At 42.2% G+C, this 21,729-nt stretch overlaps 1 protein-coding gene across 2 annotated transcripts; it reads right to left on the reverse strand.

The window, feature by feature from the left end:
* Positions 1-7,128: 7,128 nt before the first annotated feature.
* LOC140455407 (major histocompatibility complex class I-related gene protein-like) lies at positions 7,129-21,284 on the reverse strand. 2 transcript variants are annotated; one of them, XM_072550232.1, is made up of 7 exons: positions 21,112-21,284; positions 15,976-16,236; positions 14,725-14,997; positions 14,344-14,607; positions 11,526-11,621; positions 10,929-10,961; positions 7,129-10,602 (listed from the first exon to the last, which is right to left on the reverse strand). In XM_072550232.1, the coding sequence occupies exons 1-7, from the start codon at positions 21,158-21,160 to the stop codon at positions 10,562-10,564; spliced, it is 1,017 nt and encodes a 338-aa protein (XP_072406333.1). In that variant the 5' UTR covers positions 21,161-21,284; the 3' UTR covers positions 7,129-10,561. The 2 variants fall into 2 exon arrangements, with proteins under 2 accessions (XP_072406333.1, XP_072406334.1); XM_072550233.1 differs by having other exon boundaries at positions 15,976-16,177; positions 21,112-21,276.
* Between the last annotated feature and the right edge of the window lie 445 nt (positions 21,285-21,729).

Below are 21,729 nucleotides of genomic sequence, written 5' to 3' on the forward strand. Positions count from 1 at the left end.
AGGGATGTTCATCAATGATTGCACATTTTTCAGTACCATTTGTGTCACCTCAGACACTGAAACAGTCCATGTATTTACATAGCAAGACACAGGTACAACAGAAAGTCTGTGTTGGCAGGTGGGAAGTTAGATTTGTGCAAAACAAGTACCAGGCAATGGCAACCTTCAACAAGACAGAATCACAAGGTCTTCCATTCGTGTCTCGATTTTGAAATTCAAAGGCAATACTATCACTGAATCTCCCACCATCAATACTGAAATGAATTCCACTGCCCAGAAATGTGTCATTGCAGGGCTTTACAACTAAGTCAGAGGGTAGGGATTCTGTGGCGAGTACCTCATCTTCTGGCTTGTTCACCATCAACAATGTGTTGTACGATGGAATCTTGCCACTGCTCACAATGTTGTATGCGCTTAATGAACTCTTGGTCACTAGAATCAGAATTTGCTGCCTCCTTTCTTCTTTTCAGTTGGGATTCACCAATCTGCTTTGTCATTGTGGTGACCATGAACCATCTCACCCAAGATCTTATCATTACATCATATTGGGTGAAGATTAATTTATTACTCTACATGAACCTTTTCTGAGTATCAAACATCTTCCACTTCATAATGCACAGGTCAGGAGTGTACTATCATGCACTCCATTATCTGGAATACAGGTGCAGGTCTTATAAGACTGCCATAGAATGAGTGGAGGTCTCCTGGATGTGACAGTCTTAAAAGTGGATACATATAGATCTGGAAATCCCAAGCTGCTGAAGGTGACAAAGGAGGAGATATCGGAGATTCTGGCAAATCCTCTCTGGCTACAGGTGAGATGCTGAGGCCTGCTAATGTTGACTCATGATTAAAAGAGGGAGGAGGGATTGACCAGGAATTGACAGGTGAGTCCGCCCAACCTCAGTGGTAGAGGAACTATTAGAAAGAGTTCTGAGGGAATATAATGGCATATGGAGAGAAATGGATTAATCAATGTTAATCAGCATGGATTTAATAACGGGAAGGTTGTGTTTGACAAATTTGATCAAATGGTTTCAGGAGGAACCAGGATTATGGATATGGGTAATGCATTTGATGTGATCTGTACGGATTTTCGAAAAGCCTTTGATCACTTTTTCATGTTGACTGCTGACAAAAGAAAGAGCCCACGGGTTCCAAGGCAAAAAAAAAGAGCTGGAAGGTAATACAGAGACAGTGATGGTAGAGGGCTGTTTCTGTGACTAGAAGCCTCTTTACTGTGGGGTTCTTTAGGGCCCTGTACTACAGTAATAATTTGAACTTTAACGTAAGGAGTATGATCATGAAGTTTGTAGGTGACACAAGCATTGTCAATAGTGAGTATGATAGTCATAAACTGTAGAGGATATTAATAGTCTGGTCAGCTGGTAAGACCATAAGACATAGGAGTGGAGGTAAGGCCAATCGGCCCATCGAGTCCACTCCGCCATTCAATCATGGCTGATGGGCATTTCAACTCCACTTACCCACATTCTCCCCGTAGCCCTTAAATTCTTGATGTCACAAGGAATTATCAATCTCTGCCTTGATGACATTTAGCGTCCCAGCCTCCACTGCACTCCGCGGCAATGAATTCCACAGGCCCACCACTCTCTGGCTGAAGAAATGTCTCCGCATTTCTGTTCTGAATTGACCCCTCTAATTCTAAGGCTGTGTCTACGGGTCCTAGTCTCCTCGCCTAATAGAAATAATTTCCTAGCGTCCACCCTTTCCAAGCCATGTATTATCTTGTAAGTTTCTATTAGATCTCCCTTTAATCTTCTAAACTCCAATGAATACAATCCCAGGATCCTCAGCCATTCCTCGTATATTAGACCTACCATTCCAGGGATCATCCTTGTGAATCTCCGCTGGACACGCTCCAGTGCCAGTATGTCCTTCCTGAGGTGTGGGGACCAAAACTGGACACACCAGTCCAAATGGGGCCTAACCAGAGCTTTATAAAGTCTCAGTAGCACATGGTGCTTTTATATTCCAACCCTCTTGAGATAAATGACAACATTGCATTTGCTTTCTTAATCATAGACACAACCTGCATGTTTACCTTTAGAGAATCCTCGACTAGCACTCCCAGATCCCTTTGTACTTTGGCTTTATGAATTTTCTCACCGTTTAGAAAGTAGTCCATGCTTGTATTCTTTTTTTCCAAAGTGCAAGACCTCGCATTTGCTCACATTGAATTCCATCAGCCATTTCCTGGACCACTCTCCCAAACTGTCTAGATCCTTCTGCAGCCTCCCCACTTCCTCAGTACTACCTGCCTGTCCATGTAACTTTGTATCATTGGCAAACTTTGCTTCATCGTTCTAAACTTAGAAAAAAGTGTGAGCTAATGCATTTGGAAGGTTAACAAAGGTTAACTATTTCGGTCGCAAGGGAGGTCTGGGATTTCAACCCAGTATCAGTTTCATCCACAAATATTGAAAACGTCCCGTGCTTAAAAAAGAGAGATCATTAACAAAGATCAGGAAACACAAGGGTATTAATGTCAAATCTTGGGGAATTCCTCTACCAACTTTCCTTCAGCTCAAAAATATCTATTGAATATTACTCTTTGCCCTAATGTTCAGGCCACTTTGTTTCACATTGATACTGCCTGACTGACCCATCTCTCTCATTTTTCTTTGCGAAGGAAGCATTCCTGTTAATTTCTGAGAACTACTTTTGGAAATAACTCTGGATAGTTACAAAGTACAAGTCATTTCCCCAATTTTTTAATCTTACGTTAAACACACAGCAGAATTATCTGATCATTTTGATTTGGTTAAGCACTCCCTCTCTACAGATCACCTTTTCTTAAAATAATGCTTCTTCTTTTGATGAAGTGCTGTTTATTGACAGCCTAGAAATTAAGAAAGAAGTTTAATTAAAGCAAAATATTCAGGAGCTGTGGTGAGTACTTTTTATACCTTGCAAAAACTGCAACAAACACTACATTGGACAATAGGCAGAAAACTAGCCTCCAGGATACATGAACATCAATAAGCCACAAAAAGACATGACCCACTCTCACTAGTATCTTTACATATGGATGAGGAAGGACACCACTTCAACTGGGACAACACATTTATCCTAGGACAAGCCAAACAGAGACATGCACAGGAATTTCTAGAAGCATGGCATTCCAACTGGAACTCTATCAACAAACACATTGACTTGGACCCCATTTACCACTCCCTGAGAAAATGAACAGGAAATGACATCAACCACCCAAGGAAACCTAAACATATAAATAGAAAGCGGGCTAGCTCACTGAAGGTGTTACCTAGTATGGTGACAAAACGTCTGAAAACGAACCTTCCAGGTCAGCGAGCAAACTTACATCCAGAACCTCAACCTGAGCTACAAATCTTCTCAAAACCCGCTATTCATATAGATTTGTATCATCTATAGTCACAGGTGAAGTGCTGGAAGACTGGAGGTTGGCTAACATGGTGCCACTATTTAAGAAAGGTGGTGAGGAAAAGGCAGAGAACAATAGACCGGTGAGCCTGACATTGGTGGGCAAGTTGTTGGAGGCAATCCTGAGGAACAGGATTTACATGCAATTGGAATAGCATGGACTGATTAGGGATAGTCAGCATAGAAAATAATGTCTCACAAACTTGACTGAGTTTTTTGAAGGAGTAATGAAAATGATTGAGAGAAGTGCGGTGGACGAGATCTATATGGACTTCAGCAAGGCATTTGCCAAGGTTCCTCCTGGTAGTCTGGTTATTAAGGTTAGATCTCATAAAATACAGGGAGACCTAGCCATTTGGATACAGAACTGGCTTGAAGGTAGAAGACAGTGTGGTGGTGATGGAAGGTTGCTTTTGAGACTGGAGGTCTGTGATCAGTGGTGTGCTACAAGACTTGGTGCTGGGTCCACTGCTTTTGTCATCTATATGAATAGCAGGTTTCGAGAAGATTTGTAGCTCAGGTTGAGGTTCTGGATGTAAGTTTGCTCGCTGACCTGGAAGGTTCGTTTTCAGACGTTTTGTCACCATACTAGGTAACACCTTCAGTGAGCTAGCCCGCTTTCTATTTATATGTTTAGGTTTCCTTGGGTGGTTGATGTCATTTCCTGTTCATTTTCTCAGGGAGTGGTAAATGGGGTCCAAGTCAATGTGTTTGTTGATAAGAGTTCCAGTTGGAATGCCATCCTTCTAGAAATTCCACATACTGAATCAGATATTTCTTGGACACACTTAAATTTAAAAGCCCCTTGCATAACCACCCTATTATTCTTACAGATAACTGCATTCTCCTTACAAATTTGTTTCTCAGTTTTCCGCTGACTGTTGAGGTGTCTGTAATACAATCCCAAGAATGTGATCATCTCTTTCCTATTTCTCAGTTGCACCCAAATAATTTCTTTGGATATATACTCAGAAATATCCTCCCTAAATGCAGCCTTAATGCTATCCCTTATTAAAAAGACTACTCCCCCTCCTCTCTTGCACCCTCCCCCACCCATTCTCCACTTCGATCCATCCTGTAGCATATGTATTCTGGAACATTAAATTGCCAGTCCTGTCTATCCCTGAGCCACGGCTCTGTAATTGCTATGATATCCCAGTCCCATGTTCCTCACCATGACCAGAGTTCATCCACCTTCCCTGTTTGGCCTCTTGCATTGAAAGAAATAAAGTTTAATTTATCATCCTACCTTGTTCTCTGCTTTGTTCCTGCATGACCTGACTGTTTGACTCACTCCTTTCCTGAACTGTAACAGTCTCAGCCTGATCTTTTTCCTCACTATTTCCCTGGGTCCCACTCCCCTACCTGACTAGTTTAAATCCTCCCAAGTAGCTCTAGAAAATCTCCATGCCAGTATAATTAGTCCCTTTCTAATTCAGATGCTAGCCATCCTTCTTGTCTAGGTCTCTTCTACTACAGAAGAGATTCCAATGATCCAAAAAATGTGAACCCTTCTCCCCAGCACCAGCTTCTCAGTCATGTAATTATTTGCTCTATCCTCCTATTCCTACCCTCACTAGCTTGTAGCATTGAGAGTCATCCATTATTACAACATTTGAGGACGCCCTTTTTAAATTCCTGCCCAACTTCCTGTATTATCCCTTCAGAATCTCATCCTTTTCCCTCCCTATGTCATTAGTTCCAATGTGTATAACGACCTCCTGCTTGTACCTCTACCATTTGAGAACATTCTGCGCCATCTCGGAGATATCCTTGATTTTGGTGCTAGGGAGGCATCATTTGGATTTTTTTGCCGCTGGCCGCAGAAACATCTGTCCGGTCTCTGACTAGAAAGTCCCCATCACACAGTTAGTCAATCACTTGGAACCTGACGTATTCCTCATTGTATTAGAGCTATTCTCGGTACCAGAAACCTGGCTGTTCATGGTACATTTCCCTGAGAGTTCATCATCCCCTACCTTTTCCAAATCAGCATACTTGTTTCAGATGGGGATAGCCACCGTACACTCCTGCCTACCTCTCCTGGAGGGAACCCATCTACCTGACTCTATCTGCAGCTTTTCTCCCTTACTATAATTGCCGTCCATCACACCCACTAGCTTCTGTTAATTTCTTATTGCCTCTAACTGCAACTCCAACGGATCCATGCGATCTGATATGATTCGCAAACAGAGACAATTCCTGCAGACATAATCATCAGTAACACAGAAACACTCCCGAAAGTCCCATATCCAACAGGAAGAGCACATCTCTCTAGTAAAAGGTCATCTTTGCTCCTTCACAATCTGCAGACCCAATAAGGTGGTGCTAATTTCTGGTCGAAAAAAATTGCTCCAGGCTAAATTAACACTTTTTGGTTATATTTTAAAAATTGAATCAAGAGACAGATCTCAGTAAAACATTGAATCAAGAAAGAACCCACTCTATTCATTATTGTACATTGACAGCAAGGCTACACTCAAAAACTGTGCACTTAGCTGTTCCTGAGCTGTGAGCTCTCTCACACAGGTTCCCTCCAAGGTCAGCCATGAATTTCAATGTGTGTTAATTTTTCGGATGTAGAGAGATATTGAACTCAAAACAGCAAAGGCAGTAACTGTGCAGATTCACTGCTGTGTCAGACAGCAGTAAAGGTTTCTTTCTCTCACCATGTGGTTATTGCCTTTGCCTGTCTTCCTCCTTTTTAAAGTGTCATTGTTTTAATGTTTTGGAACTTTGGAGGACAAAAGTATGTAAGAGTTTATAAAACAGCAACTACTGCTCCTGGAATTTGAGGAAATCGCCTCCACCACCTAAAAAAAACTCAAAAAAAAAGTAGCAGCTCTTGGTCTCGTGGGACTTCTTAAAGTTTGTAGATACGGATACAACTATATCCAAGATGAATCAATCAGTACAGACTCAATTGAAATTTCCTTTCACTAGAATGTACATTAGTATGATTAAATTTAATTGAACTGCAAGTTGTGTCAAGGAATTCCAGTTCCAGTCAAATGCTGCATCCTGTTTTACTAACTCTCTCTCTTATCCTTAATTACTTTCTTACATGGAGTGCCATTTCTTGATTTGAAATTGTCCAGGACTACCATCTCTGACACTGGGAGCATAAATGAGGCAGAGATGGTTTATGAGCTTGAGGATGAATGAAAATGGTCTTTTGCTGTAGTTTTATTTAGAATAAGATGAGGTGTGGGCGTACTACTCCTGTTAGTCACTATTGTAACTCCTGTTACTGTCACCAGTTTCAACTGGATGTGGAAGGATTGTGTACACATCCACACCTCTCTGCTCCTGCCCCTGAGCTATGAAGGCAACATTTATCCAATCATAACTGATCCAAGTGATCAGAGAGACTGACTTCTGCATTAAAATACAGGAAATGTCAGAGGAGAGAATCACTGCTTAGGGAGGAAGAGCTGGACAAAGTCTCAAAGGTTACTTGTCAGCTGAATGCACTCTGGCTCTAAATGTATAATGTGGAGTTGGAGTGGTACGAGGACATTGTGCTCCAGTTAAGGCCATCTTGAGTGAAATCCAATGCAAATTACCTGTTTTGAAAACTTTTCTAATAGTCACCTACATGGTAGCCTGTTGTAGATTTTTCTAAAAACCACATGCTTTACATACACAATCAGTGTCTGATACCTCCTCAAAGAATGTGAGCAACTTTGACAAACAGTACCTTCCTTTTTGAAATCTCTGCAAAAATAGAATATTGTTTATTGTCATGTTTACAAGTACAGGGCGGCACAGTGGCTCAGTGGCTAGCACTGCTGCCTCACAGCACCAAGGTCCCAGGTTCGATTCGAGCCTTGGGTAACTATGTGGAGCTTGCACATTCTCCCCATTTCTGCCTGGGTTTCCTCCAGATGCTCTGGTTTCCTCCCACAGTCCAAAGGTTTGCAGGTCAGGTGAGTTGGTTATGCTAAATTGCCCATAATGTTAGGTGCATTAGTCAGTCAGAGGGAAGTGGGTCTGGTTGAGTTACTCTTTGGAGGTTCGGTGTGGACTGGTTGGGCCGAAGGGCCCGTTTCCACACTATAGGGAATCTAATCTACTAGTGTACAGTGAAAAGATTACAATGTTGCCTCTTATGGTGCCATCATAAGTACTTCGGTACAAATCTTAGATACAAAAGAGGAATAAAAAAGAAAAGTTGCATTTCCTTACAGTGATTCAAAGTTAGAAATAAACATCATTTATCAATAATTCTTGGTAATTTTAATCTTTAAACGACTCAAATATTTTCCGTAACTAGAGGATGTCTCTTCAAACAAAGGATTAAGGACAGAGAAAGGAAGTGGAAGTTTCTGTAGATGAAAAAAAAAACTTACTTGAACAGATCCCAGATTGAAAAGGAGAAACCAGATATTGATCTCCAACTATAAAATGTTTTCTAAAATTATTCAGATGAAGCCAGTACAATACTTCATTCCCATTTGTAATCAGGTCTGTTTCAACTGCCATTAGACAGTATATACCACAGTAAGGCAATGAGTGATTGAAGCCAATCTTTTGCTGTGTAACAAAGGCATTTTAAAAAAAATGACGTCACTTAGCATTTAAGATGCAGGAATACTTGAAGTGAGCTCTGGGACGATCCCACTGATGAATGGCTGGCCAAGGGATCACATGTTTATATGCTGAATGACTGACATGATGGTGCCTGTGGCATGGCCACTGGGTGTTATCAGATGGAGATGAAGTTTCTTAATAGGAAGAATAGTAATGCTGTCACATTTAAACAAAAATCAATCATTCCCATGGGATGTTGGCAACACTGGCTATGCCAGTATTTATTGCCAATTCCCAATTGCCCAGAGGGCAGTTTAGAGTGAATCACATCTGCATTGATATATATATATCAGACAAAGGTAAGGACAGCAAATTGCCTTCGCTGAAGTACAGGTGAACCAGATGAGTTTTTAACAACAAAGTTAAATGGTAACCATTACACTGGCTTTTAGTTTCAGATTCTAATGGATTCAAAATTTCGCCATCTGCCACAGTGGGATTCAAACCCACTATCCCCAAAACTGTGGCCTGGGGTTCTTGATTGCTAGGGCAGTGGTATCACCACTTCACAACATCTTCTTAGTACAACTCAGTTCTTACCATATGAAACATTTTGTCAAGAATTTAAACTGAACAAAATGTAAACACTTGACTAATCTGGATGATTTGTTCTGGAACAATGTGAATCAGTTAAAAAAGGTCACTTAGAGCAATGGAAATCTGGATTACCAGCAAGGACATAACAGGTCACTGGAAACAGAAACAAAACACACAGTTACAGAGCACAAAAAACCTAAAGAAAAATTGTTGCATGTTCACCAGCACAGGCAGTTAAACTCAAAATAACAGTTTCCCAAAGAGCAGTAAAATTCAGCATATCCACCCCAGAAGATCAGTGAAACCCACAAAGGCACAGGAACATGGTGAGGACATTGAGCCCCACAATTCTGTTCCAATTTTCAATGAGATCATTGATGGTCTGCCACCTCAACCATTCACAGGCTTCCACCTGACCCTTAATTTGGAGATTTGTAGCTTTCTGTTACATAAGTTATTAATGGTCGATTTTGCCTTTAGATAACGGAATTCTAACCATTTGCCATCCTGTGTGGTTGGGAACGTTTCCTAGTTTCACTCTCAAATTGGTCTGCCTCTAATTAGAATTAACACACCAGTCTGATACTTTCCAACCAGTGAAATCATACAACCCCAAACAGCATTCCACAAGCACCCAGTAGTTCAGAATCCCGGGTCAGCAATGCTAAACTTTAGAACCAACTTCAGTGAGAACTCTTGGAATATTAGTTTACTTAAGGAATCCAAGCAACCAGCTGGAGGTTACATCCAAGATGATGAGGAACATCTGCATTCTCTTTGTAAAAATGTCTCCAGACTTTCAGTTTTCTGCCAGTTTAACACAACAATGTGTTCCCTGGTCAGCATTTTGTCTCATGTCTGTCAAAATCTCCAAGGAGGCTCAGAACAACCTGGATTTGGCTTGGGAACCAGGTAGTCTTCAGGACTCAAAAAGGAGTTCAAACATTTTAGAACCTGAGCACTTTCTATGTCCTTTTCCTACTCACATAATCCAGCCTGTCACAGCATGGTCTGCTTTCAGCACAGCTAACCCATTTTCACCCACTTATATTCTCCATAACCAGCAATTTTTCTTTCTCTCTTACATGTTATCATCCATTTCTTGGTCAATCTAATGGTCATTCTCTCTCTGCATCTCCATCCATCACTCCTATCCCTGCATGCAGCACATACAACAACTTTTCCAAGCTACTTGCATCCACAAACTTTCACTCCTTCCACCACCAGATGCACAGTAGCAGTGTACTATCTATGCAATATGACCTGCAGAGGTTTGCCAACCATTCTTTGACAATACCTTTCCAACATATGACCACTTCCATCTGGAAGGACAAGGGCAGCATATACATGGGAACACCATCACCTGCAAGTTTCCCTCCAAGCCACTCATCACCCTAACTTGGAAATATTTTACCGTTCCTTAAGTGATGCTGGAACAGAGTTCTGGAAGTCTTTTTCTAAGGACATTGTGGGTTTAGCTATAGCAGATGGATTGCAACAATTCAAGACGGAAAATTGCTGCCACCTTCAAGGGTAACTAGGACAGCAAGAAATGCTGGCCCAGCAGCAATGACCATATCATAAGTGAATTTTAAAAACCTTCAGTTCCCAAGAAGGGTCACTGGACCTAAAACGTTAATTCTGCTCTCTCTCCACACTTGCTACCTGACCTGTGGAGTTTTACCAGCAATTTCGGCTTCCTTTTGATTCCAGATTTCCAACATCTGCAGTTTTTTTATTTTATCTTATCTACAATGAGTAGTTTCCAGATATTTCTTTCTGCCAAACCCCACCTTTAATATATCTTAAAGCTCAGGCCCATACTGTAGCAACTATTTCCAGAAAGCAAGTCTTAAAGGTTAGTGTTGAACCGTATGAGTGATCTTTTTTTGACAGCGGGGAGACAGAGTCACGGAGCTCAGAGTTCTCCCTTCGGATTGCAGTTAACACCAGCTCCAATATCCCAGATACAACATTCTTCTCACTTTTGACCAACACTAGTAGTATCTTAGGTATTGGCAGAACCGTCTGAGGGTGTCCTATCATCAGCTGTAATGGAAAGAAAGGCATTAAAAAACTGTTTATTATCAGAGACACTGTGACAGAACACAAGACAAACAGAAGGAGTGTGTGAAGGGGAAAGAGACAGAGGGGAAAAAGAAATGTGATAAATACTCACAGACAGAAGTGGATAGATATACCCAGACCAGAGATACAATGGAAGCAGGTACAGAGACCAAGACAGACAGAAAAGATATAGAGAGACAGAGTATAACACACAGACATAGAAACAAGCCATTATATGCATCTAACACAAAAAGAAGAGTTAGTCTCACAATAATAGAGATCCAGAAATGTCCAAATTATCAGCTTACTGTTTGTGGGATCGTAGCCATTCTTCACTTCCTCTGCAAAAACAAGGAATGTTTAGTGATTAACAAAAAAAAATTGAATCACAGAACAGAGAGAGGTGGAAACTCCAAAAGAAAGGGAGCGAAGGACATGAAGCCTCTTAGACCCCTATTCCCAATGAGACACCTACTCAAGGCTCTCACCCTGATCGGTACCTAAGACCCACGCTCCTATCCAGGCTGAGTCCTTCATTATTAAATTTGCCCTGAGCCACTAATATCCAACACCAAACTGAGTGTAATCCGCAATTTGAAATGATTTTACACTCACATGTACCCTGAGAACCTACATGTACTCCTACCTACCCTAAGGAACAGGGTTCCATCTGCTACCTTGCTTCACAAACTGAGGCCTTCTCCCCACAGTCAGAGCTCCTGTAAACCTTGAGACCAACCTCCAAGCACAGAGGTTCTTCCCCCATCTGGAGCGCACATGCGTACATACACACGCGCGCGTGCACACACCCTGGGCCCTGAACTCTACTGTGGGAAACCCCTCTTCAGGCTCTCCACCCCCTGAATTTCCCAGTGAGGAGCTGCCACTTTTTCATAAACTCCTACCTTTCTTCTTGTAGATGAAGACAGCCGCAACAGCAAGAGCAACGATCCCAAGTAGAATCCCGACAGTCATGGGAACCTGGGAATGAGATGTCGGGACTGACAGAGAGAGAGAGAGAGAGACAGAGACAGAGACAGACAGACAGGTATTTATTCTCCATTAGGAGGTTCCTCCCAGTATTCCTCAACTAAATCTCTCTTTGTTTCCCTCTATTTCATTCTACTTTCCTTTTTTACTTCCTGTGGCTGCAAGTTCCACATTCCCACCACACTTTACCCAAAGAAGCTTCTTCTCAATTTGCTACTGCGTACTGTTACAGTCTGTTAGGTCACTCTTCAGTCTCTGTTATTCAAGAGAGAAGATATCCACAGCATGTCAATCCTTTCCTGATATGTATACTCTCACATACATATTATCATTGTCAATCTTCTCTGCATCCTCTCTTATGTCTCAATATCTTTTCTATATTGTGATCATAACTATCTGCAGTACTCCATATGTGGTCTCAATCACACTTCAAGATTAATTTAGCATCACCTACCAACTAGGTCCCTCTCTAGATAATTATGTTGCATGTTTTTGATTTGTGACCTTGCTAACCAGTTATGAAATGTTTTTCCACAGGTGTATATTTTTGTTCAAGATCTCTTTGTTCCTCCAGTTCATTTGCCAATAACTTGTTCATTTTAACATTTAGTAATTTTTCTTGTAACTTGTTACAGATCTCACGAGTTTGGTCTCTCCCCCAATGTGGTGTCATCTGCAAATTTAGGGAATTGTATTTTGATCAGCAGAATCACTGACTGGTTAGATTATTCCAGTGTAACACTCAGCAGTCCGGTCAAGTGTGCATGTGCCTCCTCTGAGATTTTGGTTCTGCTGTCTCCTATTCCCAAGGATTGTGTTAGAATATCTGAAACTTGACTTCTTGAGATTACATGTTGTTGCTATCTATAAATGAAAATGGAAAGTTAATTCTAAATTTACATTTATAAAGAAGATTTTAAATTCCATTGGAAAAGGACAGTAAATGATGCTGAATCATTAATTTCAGAATCATTTCTGAAATCCAGTGAAGACACAGGGGGCAATCTGGGATTTCATGATTCCAAAGTCCAGGTCATTCTTGGAAGTTGTGATCAGCAATGTTTCTATCACTCGTCTTTGTGGAACATTAATTCCTGCATTTTGAAGCTCTAACAATCCATTGTTTCTTGTCTTGAAACCACCCAACAATCAATTTCACGACATTTCCACTCTTTCCACATTCTCTGAATGAATTTATTCTTCTGTTATGGAAGTATTTAATATGTTTTTTAAAAACCTGCATAAATTACATACATAATATTACTGCTACAAGTCTGATACCACTTGAAAAACTTCAGTGAAGTTGGTCAAACATAATATTTCCTCTCAGTCTATGCTGACTGTTTTTGATTTAATTTAAATCAAAAATAGAAGATTTCTTAGCATCACATAAATATTTTAAAACTATGTTAAATAGATGGAGCTATAATTCCATAATATACTGGATTCTACCATACCAGAATCTCTCAGGATATACTACATCTTGTTGGACATGAATATCCCAGGATACATTGGACTGTCATGTAACAAAATATAGAATCATAGAATCTCTACAATGTGGGAAGTGGCCATTTGGTCCATCAAGTCCACACCAACCCTCCAAACAGCATCCCACCCAGCCCATCCCTGGTTACTCTGGGCAACTTAGCATGTCCAATTTGCCTCATCTGCACACCTTTGGACTGTAAAAACATAGCGATGCCTATGTTTATTGTATTCACACAAAACATGGGCATCAGTAGCTGGGCCAGTATTTATTGCCCGTTCCCAGTTGCCACTGAGAAGATGGCAGTGAGCTGCTTTTTTAAATTGCTAAAGGTAGAACTACAATTTTGTTCAGAAAGGAGTTCAAGATCTTGACCCAGCAACACTGAATGAATGGTAATATATTTACAAAGCAGGATGGCGAATAGCTTGGAAAAGAATTCACAGGAAGTAATGTTCCCCTGTAAGTACTGCCTATATCCTTCTTGGTGGAAGTGGTTTAGAGCTTGGAAGCTGTCCAAAGGGCTTGGATGAATTTGGCAAAAGGAGAGGCTACAACATCACACCGTAATCACAGAATTCCTGCAGTGCAAATAGAGGCCATTTGACCCATTGAGTCTACATCAACTCAACAAAGAACATTCATCCCATTACCCATCCCTGTAACTCCACATACCAATGTCTAACCCACCTAGCCTACACATTCTAAAAAGAACAACTTCGCACAGCCAATCCACTTAACATGCACATCTTTGGCTCATGGGAAGAAACCAGAACACCAGGCAGAAACCCATGCAGACACAGGGAGAAAACAAACACACTGCGCACAGGTAGACACCCAAGGCTGGAAATGAACCCAGGTCCCTGGCAATGTGAGGCAGCACTGCTAACCACTGTGGTCCCATGCCGCCCAATAATCACACAGTGCACCCTGGACTTTAATTCTGTAATGTTCCTGATCTGTTGTTAGGTGTTGGATGGCATTATACATCAAGATGCCGTTGTACTGCAGTATCCTTGATAGACAATGATGTTCCACTGTAATATAACAGGTCCTATCATTCTGTTATATCCCAGAATATAACAGCAGGTTTAGAGCACCTGGGTAACAGAAAACTGCCTCAATTACTGTTTTCTAAAAAGAAATGATGTGAGCCCCTGTCCTGATGAAGCAGGTCGGCATTGATCCCCACTTCTGTAATCCTGGTTTATGTTTGGCTCCTCTCTGACAGTGAGAAATAGTCTTACCATAAATTACCACCAGCGTCTCCTCCAGCCCACTGTGCTCCACCTGACAGGAATACTCGGCCTGATCCTCTGGATTAAACCCCACCCATTTCCGGATCTGATAGGTCCTGTTGTGATTGGGTAAGATCCCAGTGGACAGGATCTCATTGATCAACACTCCATCCCTCCGCAGAGTCACCTCGATGGCTTGTGGGTAAAACCCAGTGACGAGACAGGATAGCCAGTTAGAATCACCCAGACGGGTAAAGGACACATCAGGGGGAACTAAGAGAGACAGAAACAGGCATCACTGCAGGAATGTCAAGATACACTGCCAGGGCACCATACCCTTCAAAGACTCTCACTCCCTCCTCACTGCCTACTGGCTCCCCCCACACTCACCGACTTTCAGTTGTCGCTGTCCATACTCCAAGTATCTCTTCAGCCAATCAACACATTCCACATCTAGGTAATGCTTCCACCGCTGATTGTCCACCACATCCTGGTCCCACCTGTTCTTGATACTTTCTCCCCAGGAGACTGGGGTCACCCACACCATATGATTTTTATCCAAGCTGAGGATGTCTTGTCCATCCCATCCATATTGGTTGAATCCACTTGTCATCCCATCATCACTCAGGTCACAGCCAGTCATCATTTGATACGTATGGATCCCTGTCAATCAGAAACACAAGCTGCCAATCAAATTGAACTGAATTGGCTTTCCTGTCACATGCATTCGAATGAATGCAGTGAAAAGTTTGCAAGGTCGCCACTTCTGGCACTATGTTAGATACAAAATACCTATAGATACTTAATATTTGGGTACAAAATTGAAACAATAATAAAACTCCAGGTGGGCGGCACGATGGATAGCACTGCTGCCTCACAGCACCAGAGACCTGGGTTCAATTCCAGCCTCAGGCAACTGTCTGTGTGGAGTTTGCACGTTCTCACAGTGTCTGTGTGGGTTTCCTCCACGTGCTCTGGTTTCCTCCCACATTCCAAAGTTGTGCAGATTAGGTGAATTGGCCTTGCTAAATTGCCAGTAGTGTTAGGTGAAGGGGTAAATGTAAGGGAATGGGTCTGTGTGGGTTGCTTTTCGGAGGGTCGGTGTGGACTTGTTGGGTCGAAGGGCCTGTTTCCACACTGTAAGTAATCGAAAAAAAATCTAAGATTATAAACACTATTTACAATCCTTTCATCCCCGTCTTTGCCAACACCAAGCCCCCAGGCTGCTTAGGGCAAAGTCTCCAAACAGCACCAAGCTTCAAAACTCAAGGCCTCACTGCCAGTCTGCAAGGACCTCTCCTCTTCACACTGACCTCCTGTCCAGGACTTGTCTCTGTCATTCCCCTCTGAGCAAGTTTTTTAAAAAAAAGTGTTTAAAAAAAAACACAGAAGAAAAGAAAAAGACAGAACAGAGGAAATCTGTCTGAAGGATCCTACTCAGCCATTTTCTGTAGAAAATCTAGAGACAGTCATCCCTGTCAATCAGAAACAAAAGCTACCAGATACCATGTCAGTGGGAGATGCCAACTACAGAGAATCAGGCTCTGGTTAGAGATACTGATCCATTCTTGGTTTCTTTCTATTCTCATCGACTCCTGATCATACAGGAAGATGTCAAGCTTTTGGAGAGGGAGGACTCACCAATGGTTTGGTTGTTCCGTGACTTCAAGCTCAGAACAGCGTTTTTGAAATTCCTTTCCTGCTCCCGAGCAAGGGATAATTTCCGTTTCCAGGCCTCAGGCCCCTCGCTCGCCACCATCCACTGTTCCTGGGGGATCAAATTCTTCTGATCACTGTCATACGTAACAAACTGGACTCCATCCACATAACCAACGATCACAAACTGCGGGAAAGCAGAAACTGGAGTCATAGCAGTGAAGAAGTACCGGAGAGAGTGAGTGTCTGAAATGGAGAGAGAGAGAGACAGCAAGATGTCAGGACATGAATCCCTAAACACCAATCACAAAAACTCCAACTAAACATGGAGGGAAACTTCTGTACACTCTGCACCTGTGTTTATTAAGCCCAGGTTCCCACTGGTGACATTAACCACCTTCTGAACTTGTCCCCCAGTCCCGAATCTTCCAATGACTTTTACAACTCCTGGTCTGTTCCTGCACAGGATTTAAAAATTAATGGTTTATTTTGTTTTTCTTCCTTCTTGCTGCTAAAATGAGTAACTCTGCACTTCTCCATACTCACATTCATCAGCCACTTAATGGCCATTTCCACTAACATTGTGTGTGTGTTCTACCAGTTCACCTGAAGGTCAGAGACCAAACAACTTAAGTCAGGAATTCTAAGAGTTCCTTCCAGGTTAGTGAGGAGGCAGCAGGATGAAAATGGCAGTTTCTCACAATTTTGTAAGTCGAGGAACAGTTTGTTTTTCAAATTAATTCCAGATTCTTCAGAAGAAAAAGGTTGAGGCTCTAACTTTCAGGCAGTTCTAGTTGTTAACCCAGACAGTCTGTTATTTTCTTGGCCGGTGGGAACAGACTGATTTAGAAGTTCAGAATGTGTTTTTTTTTAGATTAGATTACTTACAGTGTGGAAACAGGCCCCTCGGCCCAACAAGTCCACACCGCCCCGCCGAAGCGCAACCCACCCATACCCCTACATCTACCCCTTACCTAACACTACGGGCAATTTAGCATGGCCAATTCACCTGACCTGCACATCTTTGGACTGTGGGAGGAAACCGGAGCACCCGGAGGAAACCCACGCAGACACGGGGAGAATGTGCAAACTCCACACAGAGAGTTGCCTGAGGCGGGAATTGAACCCGGGTCTCTGGCGCTGTGAGGCAGCAGTGCTAACCACTCTGCCACCGTGTTATTAAAGGTCTCCAAAAATCAAAGAGGAATCTCTGTCAAATGATTCCTCTTTGACAGACAACAACAGGACAAAGGGTTGAGAGCATAGTGCTGGAAAAGCACAGCCGGTCAGGGAACATCTAAGGAGCAGGAGAATCGATGTTTTGGGCAGAAACACTTCATCAGGAATGAGGGACTTATGTCCGAAACGTCGATTCTCCTGCTCCTCGGATGCTGCCTGACCGGCTGTGCTTTTTCAACACCACACTCTCAAGTCTGATCTCCAGCCCTCACTTTCTCCCATCAACAGAACAAAGGATGGTCCAAAACAAACTGTTCACAATCACAAAGGAGATTATACATCCTCAGTCAAATCCATGGAACAAGTCTTTGCTGATTGATAGTTTTAGCACCTTTGTCATCACAACACATTCCAATATGTCTGTTTTGTTGCTAAATCAGATTCAGAGACCAGGGTCTGAGCTCATCTTGCTTTGAGGATTTTTTTTCCCATATTTCCACACAATGACTGATGTGAAGCTGTCTCCCTCAATTCCCTCTGCAATCCACTGAGAAGATTTCCCAACCTTGGCCATCTTATAAGTCATGCAATCTGTGACAAATATTTTAACATGAAGCAAAGTCATCTTTTTGAACAGAAGGGGGTGTACTATGTTTTCACTTGGTAATGGTCCAGGGACATGATAACATTTCAAGCTGAGTTTTTGATCTGCATGGACATCAAAATTTATGGATAACATGCAGATGATGTCAGATATTAGAGGTAGATAAGGCTATGACTATGGAGAATGCACTCAATAATACAGATTAATAACTTAAAGCTTAGATGTGATTTGTCAATCAAGTCAGGTTAATTCTCATAGGCCAATGACCTATGCCTTGACCAAAGAAACGTATGAGCAAATTCAGTTGAATTGAAAATTTTTGTTTTTTTTTTTACAAACAGTACTTCAATTCTGTACCATGAAGCAGTGACATATTTCTTATATATACATATTCTTATACTGGAAATTTGGAGTTGGAGAGTGAAACAAAACCTTTAAAACCTTGAGTTTCTATCTTCACATTAAGAACACCCACCACTCTGCTGTGATACGACTACTTTGTTTGAAATCTAAGCCATTCAGCAAAGAGGAAAACAAAATATCCAACGAGGCACTGCATACCATCAGCAGCAGAACAATGATCTTCAGGAATTGGGGATGAGAACACAGGAAGCATGGTTACTCAGTTTGCAGATGACACCAAAATTGATGGTTTAATGAACAGTGAAGAAGGTTATCTAACAGTACAATGGGATTTGGATCACCTGGGCCAGTGGGCTGAAGTTTAGCAGATGGAGTTTAAGCCAGATAGATGGGAGGCAAGACATTTTGGTAAGGCAAACAAGGGAAGGTTTACACCATTAATAGTGAGCCCTGGGAGTGTTCTTGAGTAGAGTGACCTAGGAATGCAGTTATATAGTTCATTGAAAGTAGCATCACAGATAGACAGGGTAGTGAAGAAGACATTATCTAAGTATGGAGTATGGGAGTTGGGCATCATGTTATGGTGATACAGGATTTTGGTTAGGCCACTTTTGGCACACTGTATGCAGTTCTGGTTGCCATACAAGAGGAAGGATATAAACTAAATTGGATAGAGTGTGCAAAAAAAGTTTTACAAAGGATGTTACTGGGACTAGAGGTCTAACGAAAGGCTGGAACTCTTGCCTGGAGCAGAGGAGGTTCAGGGATGACCTTATAGAGGTTTATAAAATCATGATGCGAAGAGCAAGTGTCTTTTCCCTCTGGTAGGGGAATTCAAAACTCGAGGACAATTTTAAGCTGAGACAAGAAAGATTTGAAAGGGACCTGAGCAGCTACTTTTTCCACAGAGGGTGATTCACATGTGGAATGAACTGCCAGATAAAGCAGGAGAATCAGGTATAGTTACAACATTTAAAAGACATTTAGACAGGGACATGAATAGAAAAGGTTAGAGGGATATGGGCCAAATGCAAGCAAATGGCACTACTTTAGTTTGGAAAACCTGATTGGCATTTTTGAGTTGGACTGAAGGGTTGGTTTCCATGTTGTATGACTCCAAGTACTTAAAACTATAAGCTGGAACATCTATAAACCTCTTGGCTTATCATATCAACCACTTCACCAATCTAAGGGTCAAGGAGAAAGTGAGGGCTGCAGATGCTGGAGATCAGAGCTGAAAATGTGTTGCTGGAAAAGCGCAGCAGGTCAGGCAGCATCCAAGGATCAGGTGAGTCGACGTTTCGGGCATGAGCCTTTCTTCAGAAGGGCTCATGCCCGAAACGTCGACAATCTAAGGATCAACCCTGGTATGATGAAAGGTACAGTTTGTATATATTGTATTCATAACAGTTTTGGAGTTCAGATTTCAAAATAGAGGTACATGGGTGTTGTTAACTTGAGGGCTTTAGAAATGAAAGGTCAGCAAGTCTTCTGGACTAGTGATTTAATCCATTGTCATAGACCAGGTAGATGTTAGGAAAGATAAAGAAGTTTTGGAAAGGGTGCAAAGAAGGTTTACCAGGATGCTGCCTGGACTGGAGGGCTTGTTTTATGAAGAGAGGATGACGAAGCTCAGACTTTTCTCTCTGGAGAGAAGGAGGAAGAGAGGTGACCTGATCAAGGTATACAAGATAATGAGAGGAATGGATAGAGTCAATAGCCAGAGACTTTTCCCCAGGGCAGGACTGACTGGCATGAGGGGGTCATAGTTTTAAGACATTAGGAGAAAGGTATAGAGGGGACATCAGAGGAAGGTTCTTTACGCAGAAAGTTGTGAATGTATGGAATGCCAGGAGTGGTGGTGGAGCAGAGCCATAAGGGACATTTAAGAGACTGCTGGAGTTGCACATGGATTGCAGGGAATTGAGGGGTGCAGAGGTTAAGTTATTTTATTTTACATTAGCAGTCTGGTTGTTTTCAAAAGTGAAGATGACAAGAATAATCCAGTTTGTGATTAACACAGGAGACATTCCAGAAATCACTTTCTGCACATTTGATAGAATCAGAGTCGCTACATTGCAGGACGAGGCTATTTGGCCCATGAAGTCTGCACTGCCCCTCCAAATAGCAATCCACCCAGACCCATCCATCACGATATTCCCACAATCCCACATTTTCCATGCCTATCCATTTAGCCTGCACATCTCTGGACATTTAACGGCCAATCTACGTAACCTGCAGACCTACCAGAGTAAGTGGGAGGCCATTACAATTACGACATTAAAAGAAACATTTCGGCAAGTACATTGTTAGGAAAGGTTTAGACAGATCTGGGCCAACCATGGGCAAGTGGAACGAGCTCAGTTCAGGAAACCTGGTCGGCACGGTCGAGTGGGCCGAAGGGTCTGTGTCCGTTCTGTACTCTACATTTCCTGCTCCTTGGATGCTGCCTGACCTGCTGTACTTTTCCAGCACCACACCTTTTGACTCTGATCTGCAGTCCTCACTTTCCCTTTGTAATTTATAAACTTGGTAAATAGGGTGAAGAATGGGGCATTGTTGAAACATTCTACGACAATCAGCTTTGGAAATATTCTGTTGAGTCCTGATTTACTAGAGATGGGGCAGTGCGCTCGCAAACATGAATAACAGTTTCCTTTATCACAAACGAATCACCATTCATAGAGGCCTACAGCACAAGAACCGATCCCGTGGCCTATCCAGTATAAATCAGACAATTCAATGAGTTTTAGTAGCAGTTAGGCTGAATGGAGAGTTTTAAAACATGAGATCATGATATAAAGAGAAGCTTTCTAGAAGGCATTTTGTTAACCTATTTTCAGGGGAAGGAGAAATTTCACGTTTCGCTTCAGCTTCATCTGCGGAAGTTGTCAAGGTCTGTACCCAGCTTGGCACCACCACCACCACCTCCTCCTCCTCCTCCTCCTCCTTCCCCCCCATATCCCATTGCTTACCGGCACAAAGCTTTCCACACAGAAGACCCAGCACTAACAGTCCAATCATTGCGATTTCAGTTGCAGTTCAGGAAGAGAAATTGGTGAGAAGTCATACTCCAGCGGACTTTCTCGGTCTTAAACCCTGTATCTGTGCGCTCAGCCGCCTTCATACTGATTGGGTCAATAATATTTTGGGACCAATCAGAATGAAAATACTCAGTGAGTCATCAGACTTCGGTGGAACAGACGCCCACTGATGTTGAAAGTTAAAAATCACACAACACCAGGTTATAGTCCAAAAGGTTTAATTGGAAGCTTTAGGGACGTCGCTCCGGAAGCTAGTGCTTCCAATTAAACCTGTTGGACTATCACCTGGTGTTGTGTGATTTTTAACTTTGTACACCCCAGTCCAACACCGGCATCTCCAAATCATGACTGATGTTGAAAAGCTCCTCCCAGCATCGGACCCTTGCCAATCTGACAAACAGTCCCACTCTCACTCCCAGTTGCTCCAAGAATGAGCTGAGTTACACGTTGCTTTCTTCAGAACCATTCCGGAAAGGAGGAGGCAATTCAAACTGTTATATCATCAAATTAGACCCATTACTGATTTTAACTCCAGTTTCATTTCCTTCA

Source organism: Chiloscyllium punctatum, chromosome 30 (genome assembly GCF_047496795.1).
Source record: "Chiloscyllium punctatum isolate Juve2018m chromosome 30, sChiPun1.3, whole genome shotgun sequence".
Lineage (NCBI taxonomy): Eukaryota > Metazoa > Chordata > Chondrichthyes > Orectolobiformes > Hemiscylliidae > Chiloscyllium > Chiloscyllium punctatum.

Bases quoted from the DNA above. Each gene is read 5' to 3' on its own strand.
- LOC140455407 (XM_072550232.1), bottom strand. From the start codon at position 21,160: ATGATTGGACTGTTAGTGCTGGGTCTTCTGTGTGGAAAGCTTTGTGCC. The intron at 16,237-21,111 runs GTAAGCAATGGG...TCTCCATTTCAG, and splicing joins GTGTGGAAAGCTTTGTGCCG to ACACTCACTCTCTCCGGTAC. The intron at 10,962-11,525 runs GTAGGAGTTTAT...TTGTTTTTGCAG, and splicing joins CTTCATCTACAAGAAGAAAG to AGGAAGTGAAGAATGGCTAC.